The 25,654-nt window shown below is 51.3% G+C and overlaps 1 protein-coding gene and 1 long non-coding RNA gene across 5 annotated transcripts; one reads left to right on the top strand and one right to left on the bottom strand.

Moving 5' to 3' along the window:
- The first annotated feature begins 158 nt into the window (after positions 1-158).
- On the top strand, positions 159-7,237 carry LOC133207757 (uncharacterized). The gene is made up of 2 exons (XR_009724154.1): positions 159-2,117; positions 6,710-7,237. It is a non-coding gene; the product is annotated as an uncharacterized LOC133207757 (long non-coding RNA).
- A 6,545-nt stretch (positions 7,238-13,782) lies between these two features.
- On the bottom strand, positions 13,783-25,272 carry TAL1 (TAL bHLH transcription factor 1, erythroid differentiation factor). Of its 4 annotated transcripts, XM_061344880.1 has the most exons (5): positions 24,999-25,269; positions 23,546-23,695; positions 21,885-22,313; positions 21,117-21,208; positions 13,783-16,878 (listed from the first exon to the last, which is right to left on the bottom strand). In XM_061344880.1, coding segments are annotated over exons 2-5 (942 nt in total). In that variant the 5' UTR covers positions 23,548-23,695; positions 24,999-25,269; the 3' UTR covers positions 13,783-16,459. The 4 variants fall into 4 exon arrangements, with proteins under 4 accessions (XP_061200864.1, XP_061200863.1, XP_061200867.1 ...); XM_061344879.1 differs by lacking the exon at positions 23,546-23,695 and having other exon boundaries at positions 24,999-25,272; XM_061344883.1 differs by lacking the exons at positions 21,885-22,313; positions 23,546-23,695 and having other exon boundaries at positions 24,999-25,264.
- Between the last annotated feature and the right edge of the window lie 382 nt (positions 25,273-25,654).

Here is a 25,654-nt window from a genome sequence, read left to right as displayed (position 1 = left end):
GATAAATCTCTCCCCCACTGCTTGGGGAATGTGGCTGGACGGGACCTGGGTGTCCCCCAAGCACCCCATCCCCGCAGAAGAAGAGGGGTCCAGCAATGCCCCAGCTCTGACATCCCTCCCCATGCCACAGGAGCCTGTGTCCTGAGGGTACGGGGTGCTGCCCAGCACAGTTGCCACTCTCCTACTTGCTATTTTCTGTTAAACAAGTGTCATTAAGAACCCAACAAAACACATTTGTAGCTTTAAAACATCCATTTAATAAGCCAGACTCGATGCCAAGTGTTGCCTCCTATGCCTTGTTGAATGGAGAGACTGTTAAACAGATTAAACACAGCATTCATTTCACTGAGCCTTCAGGGCTGTTCCCAAAATTTCTTTCACATCAGAAGAGGCAGAAACACCCAAAGACCTGCAGCAGATGGCAAAGCTGGCCCTTCACATCAGCAGCACCGATACTGTGGGATGGGGAATGTTGGACTTCCCGAGTTAAGCAGCTTCCCAGCCTGTGCCAGGTTTGGATGGCTGACAAACCCACCCTGCAGGAAGAATACAAGCTATTTGGCTTCACAGCTACACAACTTCAGTTACTTCTGAAGGAAATGTTGAACCTGTGAGCCAGTGGTCGCTTTTCTCTGTGTGTTGTAGCATCTCTGTAAGCCACACAGAGCATCCCTGTCAGCAGCATCTGAGCTCCCAGGCTTTGGGTCTGGTGGTCCTGTCCTCGGACCCCACCTGGGTGTTGAATCCCCCTATGGGCACCTGCAACAGACCCATGGTCAGGAACATGCAGCACCCTCAGGAATACATACCCACAGGTGCGGGATTGCCCTCTTTCATCCCTCCTCTTTCCCCTGGATCTACAATAATGTAATTTATCCCAAAAAACAAGCCAGAGCTGGCTTGAACTACAGAGGACTGAAGGCCAGTTTCCAGCTCTCTCCCAGATCCTTTTCCATGGCCAAATCCCCACCTGCAGCATGGGATAATCCCATTCCCAACACTGCTAGGTTTTGTTCACAAACTCCCTGAGACAGGCACTCTCCCGCTGCACCCCTTAAGGAAGTGGCATGACAGGGACCTGCCCATAATAAGGCCCTGTAAAAGCAATGTGATTTTGTTAAAGAGAAACAGGAATGGCTTGCAAAGAAATAAAAATACGAGTGAACTTTGGGTTCCCTTTGACTTGCTTCCACATAATCTGTTTGGGAAAGCACACACAGCTTGCACTCTTTGCTCCCTGCTTGTTGCTTGTGTCTTAGCAAAAGGCCATCAAAAAAACTAGCTTTTTGGAGCAGAAGGCTTTATCATCAGATCAGAAGCCCTAGAGAAGCCAGTCCTGCTGCTGCCCTTGGGAAATTCAAGGTCTGAGGCATCTCTCTGCCATTGCTATCTACACCCCAGTCATGCCTGGGGCTGCAGCAGGTTGCTCGCAGGGTCCCTTTTGGTCCTCCTCTGCACGTACCCCAGGTTGTCTTTTCACCTCAGGGCTCTGCTCAGCCCTGCTCCAGGGACCCTGGGTTGATTTTCCAAGGATAGGGATGTCTAAAGGATCCACCTGTATCCTATCATGTGCCTAGGGACAGGACGTGACAGATCAGACCTTGAGACGAAGGCAGGGTTGGTGTGCCTTCCAGAGAGGGGTCTTACTGTGAGCTCCTTCCTGAGGAGCAAATAACTCTTTACCGTTGCACATTCCCACCTTTATCCCAAATGTATGGGAATGTGATTATTTGATTGTTTGGGCTTGCTGATGAGGACAGGGAATTTCTCCTCTGCTTATCTCAAAGCTCCCCTGTGCTTCAATGCACCTTCGTTAGCCCCCCGGCGGCTATTAGGAAGGTATGTGCTCTTGTGACCGTGGCACTTGCCTGCTTGCATACCCTGGGTCTGGCTTAGGAGGGGGATGAGAAATAGCAAGTCACTGCAATGACAGCAGCCTCGTTTCAGGGGCAAAGTCTGAAATTTTGGCAAATAATTTGCCATCCACCTTCCGCTTTTGCCATTCTGGCTCCAGTTTGGGACCCGTGGGGATGAGAAGCTTTGTGTTTCTGCTGTAGCATGCTGGGAATCTTGCCATGCCTCTCATCTAAGCCTTCAGCATCACCCAGATGTGGTGAGTCAAAGCCCTACAGGTCTGTTTTACAGGTGGGGAAAACTGTGGCACAGAGGGCAAATCTCCTTGGCAGCCTTTAGCCAAACCCAAGTGGAGCCAGAGGCAGCTCAGTTCTCTCACAGGGACCCATGAGCAGTTGCCTATACAAGCCTTGCACAAAGCAGATCTTGCAACTTCAGGATTTACACTGGTGTCCTCCAAAAACTGGCATTTTTTCTCCCAAGAAATGTGTAATTTTTAGCCAAAATTAACATTGGCTCAAAGCAACATTCCTGAGCCTAAAATGTGTTCCTGGGTGATATGGCTCACAGCAGAGATGCCAGTTCCTCTTCAAAAAACATTGTGGGGCTGTGTGTTTTAATGGAGGTTATTCTTCTTTCTCCTTCACTTCCTTCCTTCCTTCCTTCCTCCTTCCTTCCCTCCTTCATTCACTCCATCTCCTCCCCCTCTCTCAGAAAGAGCCATAAAAATGAAGCAGATATATGAGAGCAAGACTGAACATTCCCTTTTGTATTTTTCCTAAGGAAAAAGAGTGCTGAATTTGTTGCATTTCAATAGCTGCTCCAAAAAGAAAAGGGAAAACAACAAAAAACCAAGCCCAACCACAAACACAATTTTTAATTGCTTGTTTCGTTTGACATTTGCCATCAAAACCAAATATTCTTTGCATGCCCAGAATTCCCTCATTTCCTATTGACACTGGCTTTCAAATCCTGCCTGGGATGGAGAGCCAGGAGCTATAGCTGCTGTGAAAAGGGCATTTTCTTGGCCTGGTGTGCCAAGATGTGGATAAACAGCGCCAGAAAAAGGCAGCCCCTGCTCAGGCTTTTCATCCTTCACAGCTCTGTACCCTGCTTCCCTTCTTTAAAAGTGCTTTTGAAGCAATATATTTCATTATTTACATGCTGATGAAAACCCTTCTCGCAATGGTGTGGCATTAGGGCATCACCCCACTCCAGCCCCATCCTCCCTCTGTCAGCACAGGGTTCAAATGGGACATTTTCTCCCCTCCTGCAACACACACAGGGCCAAGAAAAAGGCATCTCTTGGCATTTTAATTGGACATTTTATTAGACCATACATGAGTCCCCCAGCAATGATGCTAATTGCAAGCCCTGAATAAGCAGCAGGGAGAAGAGGGTGATGGTGATTGTGGTGATCCCTCCTGGATCCTCATCAGGAGAGGATATGGATTGCCTCCTTCTCCTCCCGGGCAGCCTGGATGGGTCAGCCAGGGTCACTCCTGGCAAGACACCTGCTGGGAGCTGGTACCCAGCAGCTATCTGAGATGGGGCATCAGCATCAGGCACCAGGCATGCCCTTCGTTGTCCCTCAAGATCTGCTCAGTAGCATCACTGTGGCCCATATGCATTTCATGGGACCCTCTGGATGATGTTTTTCACACCAGTTGGGTTTTGGCATGGATCTCTGGGCAGCATTCACACCGGACACTGTCTGTGCTGGAACCTGATGCTACCACTCTGTACATCTAAGGGCAGCAATGGGCTGTCTCCTCTATCCAGCTACCCATTTGCACAAAGCTGCCAGGAGTTGTCCTCTCTGAGCTCCTCTGCTCCTGGCTTCAATAGCTGCCATGGGTCTGACAGCACGTTCACATGAGCCTCAGGCCCTGCAACTTGGGAAATTAGGCTAAGAAAAGACCTACCTGATCTGTCTTACCTTGTTCTGGGTTGGGAATAATCATAGAACCATAGAATAGCTAGGGTTGGAAAGGACCTTAAGATAATCAAACCAAAAATTCCTGGAACAAGAAGAAAATCCACCTGCCTCTGGTCTGCCTTATTGCTGGGGGATAAGCCTGCATCCGTGATTCCCCCTTGGCTTTCCCATCTGTTCAGAAGGCGTATTGCACCCCTAATCATCTCTGAGCACAGGGGAAAGTGCTGCTGCATTGCTGGAGTGGCAGATAACAGGGATCCCAGTACGTGATGCTCAGAAAGGGAGAAAGGAGCTGACTTCGCTGTGGATATTCCCTCCTGCCTGGTGCTATCGAATGGAATGAATAATTTACTATCCGATCATCTCTAATCTTCATCCCATAAAATCAGCAGCAAGCTGGGAGGGTTTTTGAAGCCTCCAGCTGCATTTGCTGATAAGACATGAGGCAGGAAAGATTGGAAGCCCATAAAAATGATAATCTCAGGCTTCAGTGTAACTTGGTGGAGGGGTTTTCTCCTGCCCCTTCATTAAGGATGGATTTCCTTAAATAACAACAAGCCTTCTCACGAGGAATCTCCCACCTGAAAAACGATTGCACTGGCATTAGGAAATAGGAGTCCAAGAAGCCAGACTAAAATAGCTGGAGCACAGGTTAGTGCAAGGGCCAAGGCCCTGCAGGGCAAATGGTACTTACCGTTATGGGGTGGGAGGAAAAGAGGGGGGATTGGAAATGATTTCTGAACACAGAGACAAGATTTAGGCATTGGGGCTCTGCCTTGGAGTCAGGCACCATTGCCATGCTAAGCTGCCTGCCACAAGCCTGACCATGAGCCTGGCTATGGGGCAAGCCCCGTCATCCTCATCCTGCACATCCTTGGTGTGAAGAGAAACATCATGTTTCAATCCAGTCTGGCTTGGTACAGGATCCTCCCCTTCAAGCCCAAATTCAAAGAGTCTGGCTACTGCCTGGGAGGAGAAGGGAAAGCTAAAAACCCAACTCTTCAACCATATCCATGTGAATCTCAAAGAAGATGGCCAAGAGAAGAAGCAGGAAAGAGTTGGCTGGCTTGGTGGGAGTGGATAGTTTCAGGGAATAATTCTCCCAGATGCCAGAATAGAAGAAAATTGAAAGTGTAAACTATAATCAGATGTTAAGTTGCTTTTCTTCTGCTAATTGAAATAGTGTTTTCTCTGCTACCCACCACTCTACCCCTTTCAGATGCTAATCCCTATCAAACACGGACTTACAATTACGAATTCATAGGCATCTTTCCCAGGAGCAGAAATTGCTTTGCCCTGTAACCTCTAAGATGAGGTCTTAATAGGAATTCACAAGCAGTCGCTGGTGAAGCTTCATTAGCCAGAGAGAATAGACAAGGGCAAGTTGCAGTGCTCCCTAACCACTCTAGGGAAAAATTAATTTAAATTACTTTGTAAAGTAACAAGGCCAGATAATGTGTTTCCTTCTCGGATTATTGTTTTCCAACACTAATGTGCTCCTAGATTACGGTGCTCTGCTTGTGGTCTATGCTAAGTTGTGGTTTATGGAGAGCAAAAGCCTATGGAAAGAAAAACACCGACCCCTTGGGCCAGAGGTGGATGAAGACAGGGTGAGGATTGGGCTGTTTCATACTGGGTTGGGTTGCTCAGAGGCTGTTGGGGAGGCAAGAAGCAGCCACGTCCAGCACAACTTCAACACAGCCTAGAGGAGAAACCTGGAAATTGAAGGTGTTTTCCTGATTGAAAACTGGTCCAAGCCAATGGAAGGAGTCCTGATGATTTGGGGCAGCTCCAGATTTGTTTCCTAAAGCAATGCTGAGTACTCTGCTCCTAAGGGCCGGACAGGCATGGGAAACCTCTTCCAGAAACCACCATCCCTGAGCAAAGGTACAAGTGTGAGGCTGATTCCCAACCAACTAAAACCTAAAATGCACTAAAGCATACTAAAACCCAAGCCTGAACCGGCAGGACGGGGAGCTGTGGTTTCACACCCCATCTCCAACCCTTACCGAGCCTCCCCAAAAGGAGCTATAATTCTCTTCCCCTGGCACCAGGCTGGATGCTCTTCATGCTGGGCTTACAATTCAGTGTGGTTTTACAGAGCTTTGCAGCGAGCCAAGCAAGGGGCCGCGGGAAGATGCAGTGATAAGGGCTTGGCAGAGGGGCTGAGACTGTTCCCATCACCCTGGGCTTGCAGCCGGGCTTTGGTGGGTGCTGCCAGGGCCTGGAGTTATTAACCTGAGACTTGTCATGCAGAATGGGCCAGTCTGGCTAAATCCTCGGGGGACACGAGCATCATTCAAGGAAGAGACAAAGAGTTCAAAGGGCCTTTCGGCAGCAAACAGCGCTGATCATCTCAGCTGATTAAATAGGTTCCCGACTGATCGGGGAGTCCTAGGAGACCAGACTGAAGCTGGGAAGATTTATGGGGAGCTACCTGAATTGGAGAGGGAATATATTGATTTTATTCCTGGCTTCTGAAGGGGATAGCTGGGAGGATGGGGGGGTCAGAGCAAAGATAGGGCTGGTGAGAAATGCATTGAGACAGAGGGGTAGATAGTTAGGTAGAGGGATGAATGGATGGACAGACTCCCAGCCTATCTAATAAGTTTCTTGTCCCCGTTTGCTTGGGGGAAGACAAAAACCCCCTGGCACCCAGACCTCCTTTCTGTCATTCTCCATGCAAAACTGCAGCATTTCAAAATGGGATTGTAACCCCCAAAGATGAGGGTTTATGTCACCCCAGCTCCTGCAGTCACTTGGATTTCTTTCGTCCCCCTCAGCAACGCACTGCCCTCCAAGCCCTGACAAATTCTGGACCACCTTTGCTGGAGGTGAGCCCTGTGTTTCAACAGCTCCAAGCACAATTAAGTGCTCCCTAGAGTCCTGCCTGCCTTTGTGTCTTGCAACGGGCAGGACTCAGCCTCCTGGAGAGCAGAAGAGCATCAGAGAAGGCCATGCCCCATGAGGAGGACACCGCTGTGTGATCCTCTGGGTCCCCAATGGGTAGGGAAGAACCTGACTGCAGTAGGAACCACCTGCTCAGCACCATCTGAAGAAGGTGTTTTCCATCCTCCAGCCCCCACACCCTTACTGGGTTAAAGGAAGGGCCCTGGGAAGAGCAAGGAGCACCCACAGTATAGGAGACCAGCCTGAGCATCCTTGCACTGCAGAGTTCAACCTGCCAGAACCATGCCAGTGGGCACCAGCCCTATTTATTTCCATGCTCATCAGCAAAAGCAGCACATTTTCAGGTGGCATCTCTCTTCCTTCTCAGCACCAGAGCTTTTGCCTGGCATCCGAAGGGAAAAGAATAACGGGGCCATCAGCAGTGAGCAAAACGCATCTAATAACCTCCACTTCTTTTCAACGAGCTCCAGTTGTTGCTTTACAAGTGTACTCCAACCCCGGCAAGTGCCAAACAAAAGCTCCCCTCTCCTTCTCTGTGCCTTGTTAAACAACCTCATTGTTTCAGCGAGCTGCATCTGCTGGGTGGCAGCCGCGATTACCATAACACAGGGGCAGGATTTGGCCTGGATGCTTCACCCTCAGTTCTGCAACAGGCAAGAGCATTGGGCTGGATTTAAAATGAAATGAAAAATAAAGGGGAAAGGGGGAGGGAAATTCAATGTATGAAGTCACTTTTCTGGCTGCCACCCAAGCAAACAGATGCAGGTAACAGGGGAGATGGGAAAAATCACGTCATCTTCTGCTCTGAGCCGTGGATTCTGTTGTTTGGGAAGGGGGTGGGAGGGACGTGGAAGGCCGGAGGGATTTCATGTGAGTCCAAAGGGTGAAAGAGGCATTTCTCAGGGCACATTGGAGTTGGGGAAGCTTTTTAGGAGCTTTAACCCATTCCTGAAGCCTTGGAGGCTGCTGGCCCCAGCAGGATGCTGCAGCAGCCAAGCAAGTACTGTGAGATGAGGTGAGGGAACCAGGGCTCCTGTGGGAGGGATGACATGGATAGGAAAGGGCTTAACAACACTGAGCTGTGCCATTGTGCCACAGCAGCTGAGATCAGGCTGCCCTCAGATCCAGCCCTGAATAGGTTTTGAGGACAAAAGGTGAAGACCCCTGAGAGATGCGTTTGCCTGGGACTGGGGAGAAGAGGCTGTTTCCAGGAGTGGCTGTTAATTAAAACTCAGTAAATAGCAGTGCATCGGCACAGCCACCAACATTCCCACCAGGAAGATCCCCCCGAGGTCCTGGGGGATTCAGCAGCCTGTGCTCCCCTGGCAGAGCAAACAGGGAGCCAGTGGCCACAAGCACAGAGCCCATTGCCTCCATGAATGGGGATACATGGAGCAGCACTGAGATGTCCAGGGCCTGGCTGAGCTGGGGGAACACCAGCTGCCCTGAGCGTTCTCTGTGCCTTCCTACCCACGAGTACCAAACTCTGCAGGAAAATAGCTGTGGTGTTCAAATATAGAGATTTTAACATAATGATTAGGTCTATGGTAACTCCATGAAGACCTGGAGACCTGATCAGTGTAGGGGGAAGAGTGGGAATGGAGTTGGAGAAAGGGAGAAAGGTAGAAGGGGTATGGGTATTAGGAAGGGAAAGGAAAGGAGAAGAGGAAAAAGGGAAAAGGCAAAAGGGAAAAGAAAAAAGAAGAGGGGACAGGCCATCCTTTAACATACATCGTTTGTGAAGCCCCAAGAACACACTGAACCCTCTTATCAAATCCCGTTTCCTCACCCCACCTCGGGGCCGCACTCGTCGGGGCCGCGGGGCGCCCTCTTGCGGCCGCGGGCGGTACTGCGGCCGCGGTGGCAGCGCTGGGCCAGGGTTGGGGTGGAGGCGGGCGAGGATCGGGCCCCGCCGGCTCCGTCTCCGTCTCCGTCTACTCTTCGCAGCTCCGCGCTGGCAGGAAGCGCTGGTGTTGCGGTCGGCTTTGATATGCCGCTTATCGGCGACAAGGGGCTCCCCCAGACCCGCTCAAAGCAGGCGCTGGCCCGGAGGTGGCTGCTTCGTGAGCGTCAGCGGCCGCTGGGATCGATGGTGAGGCTCGGGGTGGGGAGGACACCGTGTATGGGACCGTCCCTCCGGGGGCCCCGTCGGCCAGCGGCACTGTGAGCACATCGGTTGTGGGGGCCTGCGGGAGGGAGACCCAAGCGTGCAGGGCAGTGTTGATGGTGGGGCAGTGTCACCTTTGGAGGGGACAACATCTTCTGCTCACAGCACCCTTCTGCCAGCCTGCTGCTGGGGGTGGTTATCCCGGGCACCTGCACCCAGACAGATAGAGTGGGGCAGCTGGAGGGTGGCCCCATGGAACAGGGCAGGCAGCCCTCCCGCCCGATGCCTGCCGAGATAGGAGCAACGGCTGTCGGCTCTGGCACACTGGGCAAGCTTCTGTCACCTTAGAAAACACCCTGGGAAAAGCATCCGGGTGTTCTCTGACATAGAAGAAGGGAAAAGGCAGCTCAACAGTTTGCTAGGACGAGACAGGGAGCAGCTGGGGAGTGATTCCTGCTGATGCAACCAAAAGCAAGACCTCCCTGGTGTCTTCTATGATGGGGACCACCTGCAGGCAGCATGCAAGGTGCTGGGGACACATATGTGTCAGCACATCATGGGCTTGGGTGGCTTGAAGACACACACAGGACTGTGTGTTCACTTCCATCCAAACACATGTGTTTAGGACTATGTCCTCAGAGGTGCATCCGTGGATGTGCCCACAGATCTGAGACGTACAAAAATGAGTTGTGAACGTTTTCATGCAGCATCACACATGTGAGAACACATGGACCATGCATTTGTGAGCAAGTCAGTGTGAACATTTGACTGTCATGGGCATGGACAGGTATTTGTGGGGTGGGAGAATGTTTGTGCACACAAGCTTCTCGGTCACAACACCCATAGTGACATGTTGCTAACTGGCTCCAGCCACCCTCAGGCTACCCCCAGCTCTCATTTCAACACCATTCCCAGGCATGGAGCAGGCTGGGTGCTTGGAGGAGTGATGCTTCATTTCTGGATGGTTGCAAGAAACACAGCTGGATGGGTGTTGATGTGTTTTATTTCAGCTCCAGCAGCGTGTGAAGGGATGTGTCACTGGTGGAGTGCAAGTGAAGTGCTTTGGAGATGGGACAGCTGCTGTAAGGCAGCTCCTTGCTCGCATGCCCTCCCAGGCAGCATTGCTTGTTCAGTGGTTGAGACCCTTATGGTATGCAGGAGGACCTTGCCTCTGCGTTTGGTGCCTGTGGGCAAGCTTTGGGGCAGCAGGATGCTATTCATGCCCCAAGGGCTGTGCTGCGGATGGTGATGGAAACAATCCCAGTCCCTCTCCTGAGGCATGGCCAGCAATACCTCTGCAGTCAAAGGGACTGGTGTTCCCTGCCACAGACACAGCGTGCACAGGGCATGTGCACAGCCACTCTAGCCTGTGATGCTTGGCATTTTTTTGGCTCCTTAAGCCTAGCTCAGAGTCCCACATCAGGAACAACCACCCGACAGCACCTCACACAAAGACCTGCCCCCTCCGGCTGCTGTCAATCTGCTCCCTTCACATGATGCAAACCAGGATGCTCTGCCAGGGCTTTCCCGGACGCCCTTGGGCAAGTCCCCAAACCTCTCCCAGCTCAGTCAGCAAGTCACCTCCTCCCCTTGTTTCCAGCATCCCTTCAGCAACACAATGCCAGCAGCAAGCTGCCTTTCACTTTGCACACTGCACACACCAAGGAGCACAACACTTCGCTGGCCTCTGCCAAAAGCCCTTTGCTGCAGGACCCATCCCCGCTTTGGCACAGCAGGGTTAAGCTGGTGCCATGCAGGATCTACTGGAGGGATGGGCAAGGAGCGAAGCCCTTGGCCCCACCACGTGCTGCTGACCAGGCTCAGCCCCAGCACATCAAAGTGGTTTAGCCGTCATCCAGACGCTCCCTCCCATTTCCTGCTGGATTCCCGTCTCGCTCCCTGTGCCCGCATCAGCAAAACAGAGTGTAAAAATAGAGGCTGGGCTTCACCAACACACAATAGTAAATTGTTCCCCGGAAAGGTCACCGGGGCTGCCGAGAATAGCTCCGAGAGCAGGGGAAAAGGAACATCTACCTGGGGGACGAGTTTGAAAGTGCCCGCTGGACCCCCTATGGGAGGTTTCCTGCATCCCCATTAGTGGTGCAGGTCCCCTCTCCTTAGACCCCAAGGTGTTGGAGCATCCTTCTCTTGTGCCGTCCAGCCCCACTGAGTAATCCCAGCTCCCCCAGCACCAATTTTTGGATGGATACTGAAATAAAGGAGCAGGGAGGAAGAAATAAGGCAAAAGGAGAGGAAGAAAAGGGCTGAGAGGAGAAAGGGATCCTGCTCGCTGCTCATCTCCTCACTGTGTGCAACAGCGCAGTGTCCCCTGGGCACAGCTGCCTGGCTGCAGCCTTTGTGCGGTGGTGGGAATGTCAGGGATGAGACTGGGGATGAGGAGCGTATCGAGCAGTCCCAGAGAGCCATAAATTACTCCCTCCTGTTGTCACTGGCCTGTAATAGTGAAGAGGCAAAGCTTTCTCATCGCCTGCAGGGGTGGGAATGTTTGGGTCCTGTCATTTCTGTGAGCATATTTAATTCAGTTATGTGGGAATGCCTTTAATGATGCAGGTCCTTGCTCTTGGCTTCAGCGGTGTTCCCAGGCAGGCTTCCCTCACCATGGCTTTGCCAGAAAGGCTGTAATTAAACCCAGATAATGAGGCTTGAAAATAAAAGCTGTCCAAATTTGGGGTGATTTGGGGGGTTTTGTGTTTCTCGTTTCAGTCTCTCATACATTTGCGTCCCTCCCACCTTCTCTAGTTCATTTTTATTTTAATCAGTTTTATCCCAATGCCACTTCCCCTCTGTTCTCACTCCCCAGTGATATCCATGCAATGCTCAGGGGAATTTTCTGCCACTGGGAACCTGAATGTCACCAGGTTCCTGGGACACATCAGAAATGTGGATGAACAACATAGCCTTAAGTGCACCTGCTTCAGGTTTGTGAAGAAACTGCTGTTTACCAGACAAATTGCTGCAGAAGGCTTGTGGTACCACCAGTGAGAGATGAACCGCAGCCTGTTCTGGCCTAGAGCAATGCCAACTACGACACCCAGGCTATTGCCCTTCTTTAGTGGATACTAGGACCTAAAGTGTTTTTACCAACTTTCTTCTCTGTTTTGCATAAACAACATAAAATCCAGGCTGGGCTGTTTTTTTTTCCTTGTATATTTGAATCCACAGAGCAGTGCTCATCACCTCGCAATACAACACAACTGTAAAACAGTAACACCATTTGATGGGAAATGAATGAGATACTCCACTGGAAGACAAGTGTGAGAAGGGCTTTCAAAAACTACTTTAAAAGAGAAAAAAGAAAGGCAGATGATGTCTGTGACATTTGCATCTTGGTGGCTGAGCAGCAAGGAGGTCCAGGTGCTCTGGAGAGGAAGGAGCTGGAAGGAGGATGCTCCTTCTAGCACAACCAACATAGGGCCACCAGCCTTTCCCAGCGTGGCAGCTCCCAGGGTCTCCCCACCACTGGCATACATAAGGAATGATGTATGTTGACCATCCCATCGAGGTGTGGGTGGCATGAGCACCCTCCCGGAATTTACTACACTCTACAGAGCTATATATTAAGTATTAGAGCCCTATATTATATGTATATCTGCAGGGAGTGTTTTGAAACCTTCACCTCATGGATGTTCTTTGCTATCTTTGCTGATGGCAAAGGGAACATGGCAATGAGGGGCCTTTTAACTGAATAAAGGAAAAAAAGCAGAAGGGGGAGGTGGAAGGAGAATCATCCTGGCAATGTAAGGAGGGAGAGTGCTGGGTGGTGGAGAGCAGAGATAAACGGTAGGTGAGCTATCAGCAGGATGGTGTACGAGGGTTAAACCAGCTGCATAGCTGTGATCACCCAGCCCCAGATAAACACCCAACAGCCCCACACTGCCCCACGCCCACCCAACACCTTGTCCCAGTGTCTGAGGTGGAAACCAGCCTGGCCCCAACTGCAGGGCTTTGCTTGGTCAGGCTGTGGGGGCCTCCTGTGTCCCTAGCTTGGGGCTGTGCCTGAACGGGGCTCCCTGCATACCCCAGGTTGGAGCCTGAGAGGGGCCCCTGCTTTCACCCATGGGGAAATGTCACCCAGACCCTTTAAAAGCAAGAATTGGCTGATGGGCTGATGGGTATGAGGAGAGTTTAGCAGCTAAGCTGTTGGGGGGATGCTTTGAAAGAGCAAGGGATGCTCTAAAAGACCTTGTTTAAAGTAGGTAATGACTCTGAAACTCACAGAAATTAAAGACAAGAAAATAACCTGTGGTACCATTCCTGTTCATGTGCTTCATGTTATGGATATGATGTTGGCCATCATCAACAACATGGTGCCATAGTCATGTGCATATATATATATAAAATATATATGCACACACATATTCAATGAACTGCTTATCCTGTAAACACTCCCTAACTGATGTTACCAGCTCAATTGGTTTTTAATGTATTTATGCACATGGCTGTGATAACAACTTCTTTTTTTCTCTTCTAAAAAAAAGAGGAATTACCACCATTAGTCATAAAATCGTGGCCAAGTACTTGCCATGGTGAGAAGGGAAGCAGCATGGTCCCTGGCAGGCCCCTCCTCACACCGTCCCCCTTGATGAAAGAGGGGAAAAGGCCACCAGAGCCTTTGGGGGACCTGCAAACGATGCTCTGGGTGTAACGCAGTGGTGGCTGGTAGCTCTGGCCTGCAGTGGGGGGATTGCTTTGCCTCCCGTCTTCCTTCCTGCTGGCCCCACACGTTCTTCCTCCCTCCTACTCTCTCTGCAAAAGCCCAGCCCAGGCTGGACATCATGAGCCAAGCAAGGGAAAACATCACCAGATCCTTCTGCAAGGCTTTTGCTGCCTGTTGATGGCTGTTGATAGCTGGGGATGGGCCACCCTGGCATCATCGCCCCACAATGCCCAGGAATGAGATAGCAAAGATCTGAGCGGTGAGGTGGGAGAGAGGCAGACAGTGAGTGGAGGCTGCTTTGTAAAACTTTATTTAGAAATATTCTTGATATATTCATTATATATATATATTTATATATACACACACATTACAACAAATGTGTTTTGCTAAATAGCACATCCACAGTGGGTTGAGACTCAGGGTACCAGGTCTGGTTACTTCGTTTCTGCAGAAAAAATGCAGAAACCCAAGGGGAAGGTTGGCAGAGAAAGGGTTGGGGCTGAAATCAACCAACCAAAAGTTGTAAGGTGGGAATTCACTCACACGGTGCAGCATTGCCCCGGAGCACCGTTTCCAACAGAAACAGGGGGAGCGGTGGTCCACACAGCGAGAGATGAAGCAGGCAGGAGGAGAGGTGGGCAGAGGAAATGTACCATTCAAATCACGGTTAAAGTACAACTGTACATACCCTGGGAGACCTATGGTGCGCCTGCTAAGGGCTACGAGCAGGCACGTGTGTGCATGGGGGTGATGGGGAGTGCCACCAAGGTTGTACCATTTTCCCAACTGTTCAGCTACCAAAAAGATAAAGAATAATAAGTATAAACTTGTGGGGAATGAGGAATTTCTGAGTGTCCGTGATTTTTCTTGCGATAGGTTAATGAAAAGGGGGTAAAACCCCCACCCACCCCAGCCCAGGGTTATTTTGAATGCTGACAACCAAGAACAGCTTCCCTGTGTGATCAGAGGGGCTCCTTCCTTCCAGTCTCCCCTACCCCTGGTGCTGGGACAAGCCCAAACCTGTTCCTCAGCATCACTCCATTCCCTGCAAGCACCTCTCTGTGGACCACCTTTAGTAAGAAAACCCCCATACGTGGGTGTTCTGGACCCAGGAAGGAGTTTTCCTCCTTTTCCTCAATTTAAGATGGAAGAGGTTGATGGTTTTGGAGGGTTTGGGGTCTATGTTGGAAACCCTTGCTTGGACCAGGACCACTTCCCAGGCAATTAATTCCACCTAACGTGCCAACCTCCCACATATTATTTACAAAGAGGCATTAAAACCAACCAGGGACAGAAACAACAGGGCTCTGAATTAAGCCTGGGATGGGCTTGCAGACACCCACCCAAATCCTCTGTGTTTTCCTTTGTACCTCAGCACCCTTTAAAAGGGATGAGTGCGGTGGAAGATGTCCCTGCTTAAAGGACTTTTTCCTTTCCAAAGGATGTTTATGGGTTTTGGTGTTTTTTTACTGTAGCATGGTAGAGAATTCTGTGCCTTGACATATCTGCAGAGGGGGAGAATGGGCTTGGGGCAATTGTTCCACTAAGCATCATGTGAGAGACGGGTCTTATGCAGTGGTGATGGCATGGTGTGGTCCTCAGCTCCCAGCAGCAGCCTCCTGCTCCCCAGTCCTTTTGTTTCCCAAATGCCCTCCTGGGCGGGCAATGGGGAGCAGAGGATCAGCTCCATCACAGGCATCAATTCTGTATCAAACCAAGTACTGGAGAATGGAGGCGAATCCCACCTCTGCTCTTAGTGCTTCCCCCCAGGATTCGGAGAGGCTGTGGGCTCCTACCAGCCTTGGGCAGCAAAGACCTTCCTATCACCAGAATAAATCCAGCACTGTAGTCCAGCCTGCAGGCATTGACACAGCTGAACCACCACCATTTTCATACAATAAAACCAAAAAATCCAAAGCATACCATTAAACCCCTTTATAACCCTATGTACACACACACTGTTGATGCATCATAAACCCATTTTGCCTTTTTGTTGCTTGTTGGATTTAAAAATTCCCCGGTCCAAGGGGATGCTTCACTACCAAATGTTTATTTTTCTTTCCTTTATCAATTCATTTTCCTTGAGAGAAGCTCTGGCCCTACAGAAACCACTGGGGAAAATCCAGGATATCACAACAGGCCTGAAGCTTATCCACTGAGCATTACCAGCAGAAGAATCAGGGACTGGGAGAGCAGGAGAAAACACCTATGTACCTTTTCATTCAGTGGATACTGCATGACAGCGTTAAACAGAAGTAATCCCATGTCATAAATACAACAACCCCAAACAATCAAAAGTTAGGTAGAAGGGGAAGGAAGAAAGGAAATAAAAAAGGAAAAAAGAAAGAAAATAGAAAAATAAAAGAGAGGAAAAGAAATAGTCTTAATCCTTTTAATAGTCCTTTTGCTGAGGATGTTTTTTCACCTCTTTAAAAAGATACAGTCAAAAGCTCTCGGACAGCAGGAGCACGTGGGCCCAACTCCTGCTCAGGCCATTTGTATAAGCCACAGGAGAAACGCTGCAGCAGTGGCAGGGTTCATCAGTCTCCAGTGCCACGTGGAGCTGGAAAGCATCAGTGGCCTCTGCCGGCAGTGAAAGAGGAGTTTCATGTCTCAACCAGGCGACTGTTCAAAAAGCAACGGTCGTCCAATGGTCTGAAAGCCCTCTAAATGCTGGAGAGGTGCTGGCCGTGTCTCCTTCCCCTCCACAGGGTCACATCATGAGCTGTATGTACAATGAAGATGACTTCAATGCTTTTCTTCTTTGTACGATCACGTACCTGAATACTGAACGTCCATCTAGTTTGGTCTTGTCCTCAGCCAACGTGCCGGCTGCTCCCTCCCGGGCTGGGAAGGACAGGGAGCCCATGGGGAAAGGCAGAGTCACAAATCCCACAGGCACTGATTCCAGCACCCGCATGCTCAGGTCTCGCCTTCCCTGTTGGTGCTTTGGGAGCGATACGGAACGTCATCACCGCTGCGCGTTGCCTTCTACAGGGAGAATGGCGTGGTGCAGGCTCCGCGTGTGCTTCGAATCTAGTGTTTCGTGCTCTTCCGTGAAGCTGTCCGGGCTTGCTGCTCCATCTAAAGAGCTTCCACAGCTAGAGTTAGGAGACAACATGTCCTGCAGGAGGTCTTCCTGGACTATCCCAGAGTCTTTGTTCACTTTGCCCCTTTGGTTTCCTTCTTCCTCCTGGTCGTTGAGCAGCTTGGCCAGGAAGTTGATGTATTTCATAGCCAGGCGTAAGATCTCGTTCTTGCTCAGTTTTTTGTCGGGCGGGTGGGTAGGGATGAGCTTGCGAAGCTCTGCGAAGGCCCCGTTGACGTTCTGCTGTCTCCACCTCTCCCGGCTGTTGGTAAAAATGCGACGAACCACTTTCGTATGAGGACCTGCAATTGCAACCATGAAGAATTAGAAGCAGGGCAAAAAAAATCATTCACTACTTTGCTAAATTAACCCAAATTAACCAATTTATTTTAGTCACATCAGTAAAGCAGTGAAACAGGGGTTTCCAGCTAACCTGATGAGCTGAGGTACCCGTAATTTCTGTTCAATCCACTGGAAGGGAAAAATGGAGTTGTGCCTTTTTAGATGCCCCTTGAGATGCCTAAATTTACCTCTCCAAGAAGGAAGGCTTTGTCCATGACACATGTGCAGAAGGCTGCTGTATTTTTAGGGTATCTAAGCTCATCAGCAAGGGTATCTCAGCAACAAAGATCCTATTTAAAGTTTATCTCACTAGACGGTTTTATTTTGTATCCCAGAAGTGTCTTAAGGATATACCATTGGGACAGGAAGAAGTTAGCTTGACCAGAGGCTTTGGCAACTCTAAGATCCAGAGATCTTCCCTAATATAGACAGGATCCAGAGCTAACAGGGACCACAGGATTGCCACCGGCCCTCTGGGTGGTTTGTATGAAACAGGGTGGCCAGATTCACCCTGTGGCAATAAGAATAGGCAGCAAGGTGACACACAGCATGAAAGCAGTGTCCTTGCTGGAAGGGTGGTCATGAGTGGAGAATGAAGCAGTTACACAGTTGAGCTGAAGACCACCTGCTCTCTCTGCACATAAGTGCTGCAGGGCAAAGACCCTTATCTGACACTAATTAGAGAAAGGACTCTAAGCTGATGGAGGTGTATCCATTTGACTGTTACATGTGAATTGCAGTTAAACCCCTGTAATTTTACATCCGTATTTCTGACAGTGCATGTTACACAGCATGGAAGTACAAAATACACCAGTTCTCCTTCCAGATCACCAGGGTAGCTCCTGTTGGCACAAGCAAGACATTGTCTCTGTATTAGAAGAGACCCAAAAACGTCTCTGCCCAAAAGTACTGTGCTACAGGAGTACCTTGGGTCCATGGAAACCAGCTCCTGTAAGCAGACACTACTGGAAGATGCTTTTACTATTACACCCATTCCATCCTCATCTCCAGGAGATACCAACAGTGGAAGGACACATCAATTTCATTAAAGGCTGGGAGAATAACCATAGCAGAAAGCCGCATAGCATGAGAAGCATCACATACAATGAAAATCGTAAAGTATGAAGCAATGAAAATCATAAAGTATGAAGCAGACTTGGAAATGACACATTGACGAGTCATATGCCAAAGGGCAGGCTGAGAGTACCCCCATCCACACCATCTCTCCCCTGTAGCCCCCACTCGGATACACTTGCCACCTACTCTGTCCTGGTGGGTGGAAGTCCCTGGCCATGGTGAGCAGCTTAAGCCATAGCTCTGCCATCACCCAGTGAAAACAGCATCGGGGGGGAGGCATTTAACATCGATATTCTTACATCCTTGACTGTGGCAGAGCAGCTGAACAGATGGGATTTCAGAGGCATCCTAGTCAGGCTGCACCTTGACAGATCCTACCAGGCACAGTGCGAGAAGAGGGATCCACATTACAGCTGGTTAAACACCATCACACTTTCCTCCATGCAGGGGAAACTTGAGCCCCTTTGGGCCAGCACAATGTACACACACACACCCAGGTTTTGCGTGGGGATACACTCCTAAAAAGCCAGATTAAAGCTACTGGCTTCTCCAGGGTGTAAGCAGCCGTATAACTGACTTCTTGCAGCATGCTCAGGAGCAGGGAGTCCCCCAAAATCACAAAGAGCCCCTGGGATAAGCTGGAGGATGTAAGAAACTCATCTTCTCCAAGATCCCAGTCTGATGCTTTAACAAAGGCAATTTTCCACTCCCAAACAGCATGTAAATGCACTTTGTATGAATTAATGTGCAAAAGCTCATGGAAAGGGAAGGTTTCTTGTCCATGATGTGCACAAACCACTGTGCCACAGGGTCGTGGTGAAGGTGGGGACCAAGAGGACTTCAACACCATGCACTGCTAGAATGGCAGTGGAGAATATGCCACGACCTACTACAGTAATCCGGCACTTCAGTGCTCTTTCCAGACAAGACAAAGCAACCGGCCTTGAATCCAGAAGGAAATGCAGTTTAAAACCTTTTCAGAGGATGAAGGAAAAAAGAAAATGTATACTGTTTATTTAAAAAATAAATCCCAAGGTATTTCCAGTCTTCACGGTCTCCAGACATGCATCTATTCACTGAAAGCTGCTGACTAAGAGGCATCTATTCATAAATACACCAGAAATCAAAGAAAAAGACCTGTTCGTTTCCATCCAGGAGCACCCAGACCAAGCACCAGCATAATGCTGACACCACTCATATTCTTGATTCCTGCAACAACTGAATTAAACCTGTCTTTTAGAAAGAGATCGGGTTCTGGCCAAAACACATCAGGCAATGGAGAAATGTAGAATGCCCCATAGCTGTGTTATAACAGAAGAGACTCATTTCTCATAAAGAAACTTGATTCATAATTAATTCAAGCAGTCAGCTGAGAATTTTTGCCTGGATTTTGTTCCAATTGACTGAGTGATGCTTTTTTAATCGTAATCAGAGATCTGATGAATACTAATAAAAAGATGAACTTCCAAAGTTCGGGAATATCCTTGCACATACTTCTAAACATTTTCATCTCCATTTACATCTATTTTTAAAGAAGATATTCAATGCATCGAACTTTCCCTGAAAAAGATAAATGAATAGTTGCAATAAAACCACCATTTGTTTCCTCACAGAGGAAACCGAACAGCAAGTGCCTCTGAAGACTCTCCTGCCCCTCTGCAGGTCCTGGGGGCTGAGGACAGGCAGGGGCGATGCTGAGTGTGCCGCAGATGTCAGTTGGCAGGTGACCATCAGAGCGATGAGCAAAGCCCTGCAGACCACACGGATTCCTCAGCACGGGATGCACATCCCTACAAATCGCTCCTGTTCAGGCAGCATCATCTCTCTGATGATACCAATTTTTCCCCAGAAAAGAATCAGAGCAGAGTCTTGGAAATTCACACGAACCAGAACGTGCAGGACTGGGGTTGATCTATACACCTGCATTAAAGCTCATATCCAAAAACTTGGTTACAGCCAAATACCCTTCATATCTAATTCAACAGCAACTCAAAAGGTTTAGTGAGACACCGTGATTTGACGGACTTTTCACCGTAACCGCTAAGCCTCTGAATGGAAACCCAGACAAAAAGACCTTCGTGTGCCGGGGGCTAAGGCAAGCCGGCCCCACGGGGCTGCGAGATGAAAGCACCAAGGGGATGGAGGAGAGCAGGGAGCGGGGAGAGAGGGTCTGATGAAGGCAGATAATGTCCTGAGCCCATCATTTCGGACTGTGTTATTTTAGAGTGATGCGGATTATGATTTGATCTGATTTTAGATCAGCCGGGTGGAAGGAAAGGGACGACTAGCTAGAAAGAAGGAAAATTATTTGTCCAGCAACTGAAATACAGCGTTTACAATTGCTAAAGAGAAAACGCAGTTTCGATGGATCTCGTTTGTACGGGCTGTTGACTTTGCATAGATGAACGTGTCAGCCTTCCACGTGCAAACCGGAGCGGAAAGCGGGATCCTGCCCTGCCTTCTCCCTCCCTCCCTTTGAAATTATCCTGCCAGTCCGACAGGGATCCCCGCACCCGGGATCTCTGCTCGGGCACCAGCCTGTTACCCTCCACATCTGCTCCCAGGCTCTGCCACAAGACCAAGCATTGGGTTTTCTCTAGGGCAGACCACAGCAGCGTGCGGATGTATCGCAGAATCACAGTGCAGAGAAGGTGTAAAGGGACGGGCAACAATCCCATTGCGACCCCGCAGACTAGCACGGGTTTATCTCTGCTTCTAGGCACTTTAAAGGCAGGTTGTATCTTTCTGCCTAGGGCTGTGTTCTGCGTTACAAACGTCTCCTGGCTGAAACGGTTTACAAACACAGCATGGCCCTGGTCCAGCCTCCACACTTCCAGAAAGACTTAAATTTAGTGCCTTCCTTCCGATTTACTCTCTAAGCAATGTGCAGGACAGGGATTTAACTACCATATATTAAACACTTTGCTGCGTGAAAGCGAATCCACCGAGCGTGCTGCTGGACAGAAGGGGGGGACAGATCCTGGTTCTGCTGCACCGGGGGCAGCTGCCCTTATTCCCCTTTTACGATTTAGGGTTTTCAGCAGCTTGCCCCCTTCAGCAGACAGGACACACACACCCCACACACCCCCCGAGAGCGAGCACTGGGGCGAAATGCTCTCACCGTCCGTGATCTCCATCTCGTAGGGTGACGGTCTTCTCTTCACCCGGTTGCTGCCGTACATCGAGAAGGTGTCGGGCTCGCCGAAAAACCCGCTGCAAAAGAAGGGCAGAAGGACCGTGAGGAAACACCGGCACCCCCGGCACGGGTCGAGCTGCTCCGTGACCTCCGGGGAGTTCACGACTCACGACTCGAGCGGGGAGTCGTGCGGCGACACGACACGCACCGCCTCCGGGGCAAAACCCACCCCCTCCCGCTGCCCTCTGCCCCGCAGCCGTCGGGCACATTCACACATCGCACCCGCGGGTGGCAGCGGGCTCCGGCGAGAGCGTTTTCCATCCTTCGGGCTTGTTTGCGGGACTCAGCGAAGGATGAAGCGATCCCGGGTAGCTCCGATGATCTAAACCCGCTCTTGACAAGTGCCACCTTTACTGACTGACCCCTCTGTTCTGCCCAGAGCGCTTCTACCCTGATTTTTTTGGGATTTTGTTGTTTGGGGTTTTTTTTTCCTTTTTTTTTTTTCCCCCAGCAGCAACAGTTTTTCGTTTCGGGTTATTTTCCCCCCCTCTCTTCCTTTGCAAAGTTGCATGCAAACCCGCGATGACTAAGCGCCGAGCCCCTCACGGAGGAAGGGATGCTGCTGCTGCTGCTTCCCTCTCTCCGTTGCCTCCCTCCCTTCCTCCCTGTCTTCAAGCCCCGTGGACCCCTCGGAGAGCCGCTCCGAGGGTCCCCCGTCAAAAGTGAAGTGGGTGGGATGGGGTAGACACGGACCTGTTGATGGTGGCCAGCGGCTGGCCCAGGTTGTAGAGCATGGCCCTGCCGGGGGGCTGCAGCGGGAGTGCGGGAGGGCTCAGCTGCACCATGCGGGCCTCGCAGGCAGCCTCGGCGGCGCGGCACGGCTCAGCACCCGGCGCTCTCTGCATCGCCTCTCCCGCCGCCTCCCGGCTTTTTATGTCCAGGGAGCCCCCCCGTCGCACCAGCTCGATGACGGGCACAGGGGCGGCGGGGGGCCCGGGGGAGGGCCGGCCCGCCTCCTTGGCCGCCCCGTTGAGCAGCAGCTGGGGGTCCGCCGGCGCCTCCATGCCCCCGCGGCTGCTCTCCGGCTCGCTCGTGTTCTCCGCTTCCGAGTCGTGCCGCCGGGGGGGGCGGGCATCGCGGGGGTCACTGGGGGGCGGCGGGGCGGGAGGCCTGTCCATCGTCCTGCGGAGAGAGGCAGCGGTGAGGGGCGGCCCCGGCTATGGGAAGAAGGGAAGGGTGATGTACCCGCCCCGGACACCGCCCCGACGGCGAGAAATGGGGGTGAAGGTGGTGGGGCACGCTCTTGATCACCCCAAATCAGTTGGAGTTTGCGGGGGGACGGGCACCGTCACCGCTGCGAGAGGGGCCGAGGGGCCACGCTGCCGAGCCGTGCGGTGCCGTGACGTCACGAGGCGCCCCGGCCCTGCCGTGACGTCACGGAGCCTCGCGGGACGGTGCGGCCCCGTGACGTCGCACAGCGCTCCGGTCCCGCACAGGGGGGCTGCCGGGCCGGACACCCTCAATACACACATACACCCCGCTCTGCATCCGCGGCGGTTTACGCTGCTACACGCGGAGGGATGACACCACCGGGGTGCGTGATGTAATGCAGCGAGAAGGGCTCAGCCAGGACCCCGGCATTGAGCTCTATGGGCAAACCAGTAGGCTCAGTCCCCCGGATTGGGGGGTTTCTCCCCATTTTGGGGACCCGGCGGCATTCCGCGCTCAACGGAGTTCGCCCTACGGCAGCCCGGCCTGCCGGCTGCGGCCTCATGAGGGACCGCCTCTCCTCCTGTTTTATTTATTGTCGCTGTTATATTTAAACCAGCGAAAGACACCTGGAGCCGCTTTCTGGGGGAGAGGGGGTTAAAGCGGCCCGTGGCGGAGTCAATCCCCCCGGCGCATTCGCTACCGCAGGAAGGAGGAAGGGGCCCGGCGCGGAGCAACCCTCCGGCCGCGCACCATCATCGTCCCCTTTCGCCTATAGAACGAATACTGTCGCGACAGGGCACCTCGCGCCGCGGGCAGGCAGCGGTAGCGCGATTATTGCCGTGCTGTTTATTCCACACCCTCTTTCGTTCTATTTTGTAATTATTATTCCTTTCCCCCCTTATAAATAGGGATCTTGGCGGAGCAGGGAGCTGCCACACAGCAGATCTCCTCCCCATCCTTCTCGCTCCTTTGCCTTGGGCATTTTTTTGACTCGTTTCTGCTGGGCTGAATTGCGAGAGAAAACCCTTTTTTTGGCCATATCTCACCATCTCTCTGGGAAAAAATACCCCCCCCCCCCCCCCCACCGCCCAACCTAAAGGAACACAAGCTTTGTGCCTGCCTTCCAGCCCCCTCCCCTCCAGCCCTCGAGAAAGAAAAATCTAATTGCCTATTCCGATATTGTATAGGAAGAGATTACTCACATGTGTCATATTTAAGTAGGGACACCGCAAGTCTCTCCTGTTTCAACAAAAGCGCTCTCGGTGTCAGGCTGAATTTACTCCTCCCACCTCAAGGTACTTACGACTTTACAGGGAGGAAGGACACCCGCACCGGGATAAAACTGCTAAATCCTGGGAGGAAGAGAAGGAGGGGGAGAAAAAGAGGAGAGGGTGGATCTCATGGGCCCGGATTGCCTGAGATCAATGGGAGAGAGGGGTGCAGGGGAGAGGGAAGGAGGGGACGACACCCCGGGTGGCCTCTGTTATGGGGGGGGGGACAGCGGCCACCACCGGGTCCCACCCCTACTGCCACCGCCTCACCTATGGGGGCCACAACGCGCGGCGGCCACGGCCTGGCGCGGAGAAAGTAAATATATTAAAAAGGAAAAAGAATTAGGTAAAAATAAAGCCTCTATTTTGAGGCGAATTGGGCGCGTTTTGGACACATTGCAAGGCCGGTCTCCCCGGGAGGAAATCCCAGACGGGGCCGGAGACGGGGTTGTTTTTCTCCCGTTGGGCTCGGAAGGGAGAAACGGCGTCGGCGTTTCCCTACGCCCGCCTGGAAAATCCAATTCCTACAGGGGCAAACTGAATCCCTAAAGGGGCCGGGTACCGGCTGCGGTCCCGGCCGACGGGCAGCGACGACCGGGGCCGGGCCGCCGGCGGGGTGAGCCAGCTCCCGCCGCTGATCAACAGGAAGGCGAGGTCGGTTCCCCCCCCCCGCCAACGAAATCATGGAAAATACGGGTTTTCCCTTCTTAAAACACGAATTAATCCCGATGGCGTCTCCTGCCGTTTTCGTTAACAACGAAATACACAAACCCGCAACGACACCCGCGGCGTTTTGCCGATATTTGGGGTGACTTCGTTTAGAAAAATGGGGGGGAAGGCATTAAGTCCCCGCTATGCAAAATCCTTTTGTTTTCCAGCAGCGGATAGGCAGGAAATTTCCAGCCCCGAAGCGCACCTCTCCCACCGGCCCTTTGTAGGGAAATTGCCCCCGAGCGGAGGGGCTGCAGGGAGGGAAATATGGGGGACCCCCCTCGGGAAGAAGCCATCAGCCCCTGGCCACCGGCCGGGCTAGGGCAGGGTAACCCATTCCCCCCATGGAGAGGTTGGGTAAGCCGGGCCTGGTGGGCGCTTGCCCCCGGCTCCTCCATGGCGGGGGGTCCCGGAGGATTTGGTTGGGGGGCGCACCCCACAGTTTCCAAGGGGAAATGGTGTTCTTTTCCTCACCCACCCGCATCAAAGAAGAAGAAAAAAAGGTTAAAACCTAAAAGCCAACCGCGGAAAAGATTTGGGTTTTTTTCCCCCTATCGCCTGTCTCTTACCCGGGGCAGAAGCCCCCCCGAACACCCCTCATTGCACCCCGAACCCCCCCAAACCCTCCCCTTGCCCCTCCACTCGCTGCAGGGCCGGATTCCTCTCTACTCACCATTTGCTTTTCATTGGGAAAAGTGAGTGGAGCCATTTTGTGGCCTACGCATCGCGGCTATATTTGTAGTAAGTGTTGGGTGGCTTCAGCTGGGTAGGCTCTAATTCCACATCACGTCCAGTTTCCTATTTAGTATGGAGAGCGGAACACTACTGCAATGTGGCCGAGAGAGATAAAACCCCAGCAGTGGCCCGCCTGCCCTGATAAGCTTCTAAACCCATTATTTATGAAATGATTCATTATTATTTGGCAATTTTATCGAAGGAAAGCGGAAAATTATTGCAGGGATATGCATAGGAATAACTCCGGAATGCATGCCTTCTAGCTTTTTATGTGTGTGTGCTTAGATGCTCTTAAAAAGACACTGCGAGGAAAAAAAAAAGCGAGTAATAAAAAATTGCACTGTGCCTGCCCGCATCTGAATGGCAATTCTTTATTTCAGTCCTCTTGGAGGTTATTATGCCCCTGTTTTTATTTTTTTCCTTTTTTTTCCTTTTTTTTTTTTATTATTAAATATGGAAAACCTACTCCGTTCTTAATTAAATTTAATGAGCCAAAATAAATTGTTGGAGATGCTGAGAGAGAGGGAAGGGGTGTGGGCTGCTTTGGGACATGAGGAGGTAAATAAAGCACATGCAGAGGAGATGTTTTGGAGG

The sequence above is a fragment of the Neopsephotus bourkii genome, unplaced genomic scaffold (genome assembly GCF_033783945.1).
Source record: "Neopsephotus bourkii isolate Nb327-2 ecotype Australia unplaced genomic scaffold, CSIRO-AGI_Nbou_v1 NB_234, whole genome shotgun sequence".
NCBI lineage: Eukaryota > Metazoa > Chordata > Aves > Psittaciformes > Psittacidae > Neopsephotus > Neopsephotus bourkii.
The sequence above is the reverse complement of the archived record's forward strand: the minus strand, read 5'-3'. Positions and strand labels throughout refer to the sequence as shown.

Excerpts from the sequence above, each read along its gene's own strand:
- TAL1 (XM_061344879.1), bottom strand. Across the intron at positions 21,209-21,884 it reads CCGCTGGCCACCATCAACAG|CGGGTTTTTCGGCGAGCCCG; the intron begins GTCCGTGTCTAC and ends CTTCTTTTGCAG. Across the intron at positions 16,879-21,116 it reads CGAGATGGAGATCACGGACG|GTCCTCATACGAAAGTGGTT; the intron begins GTGAGAGCATTT and ends TTGCAATTGCAG.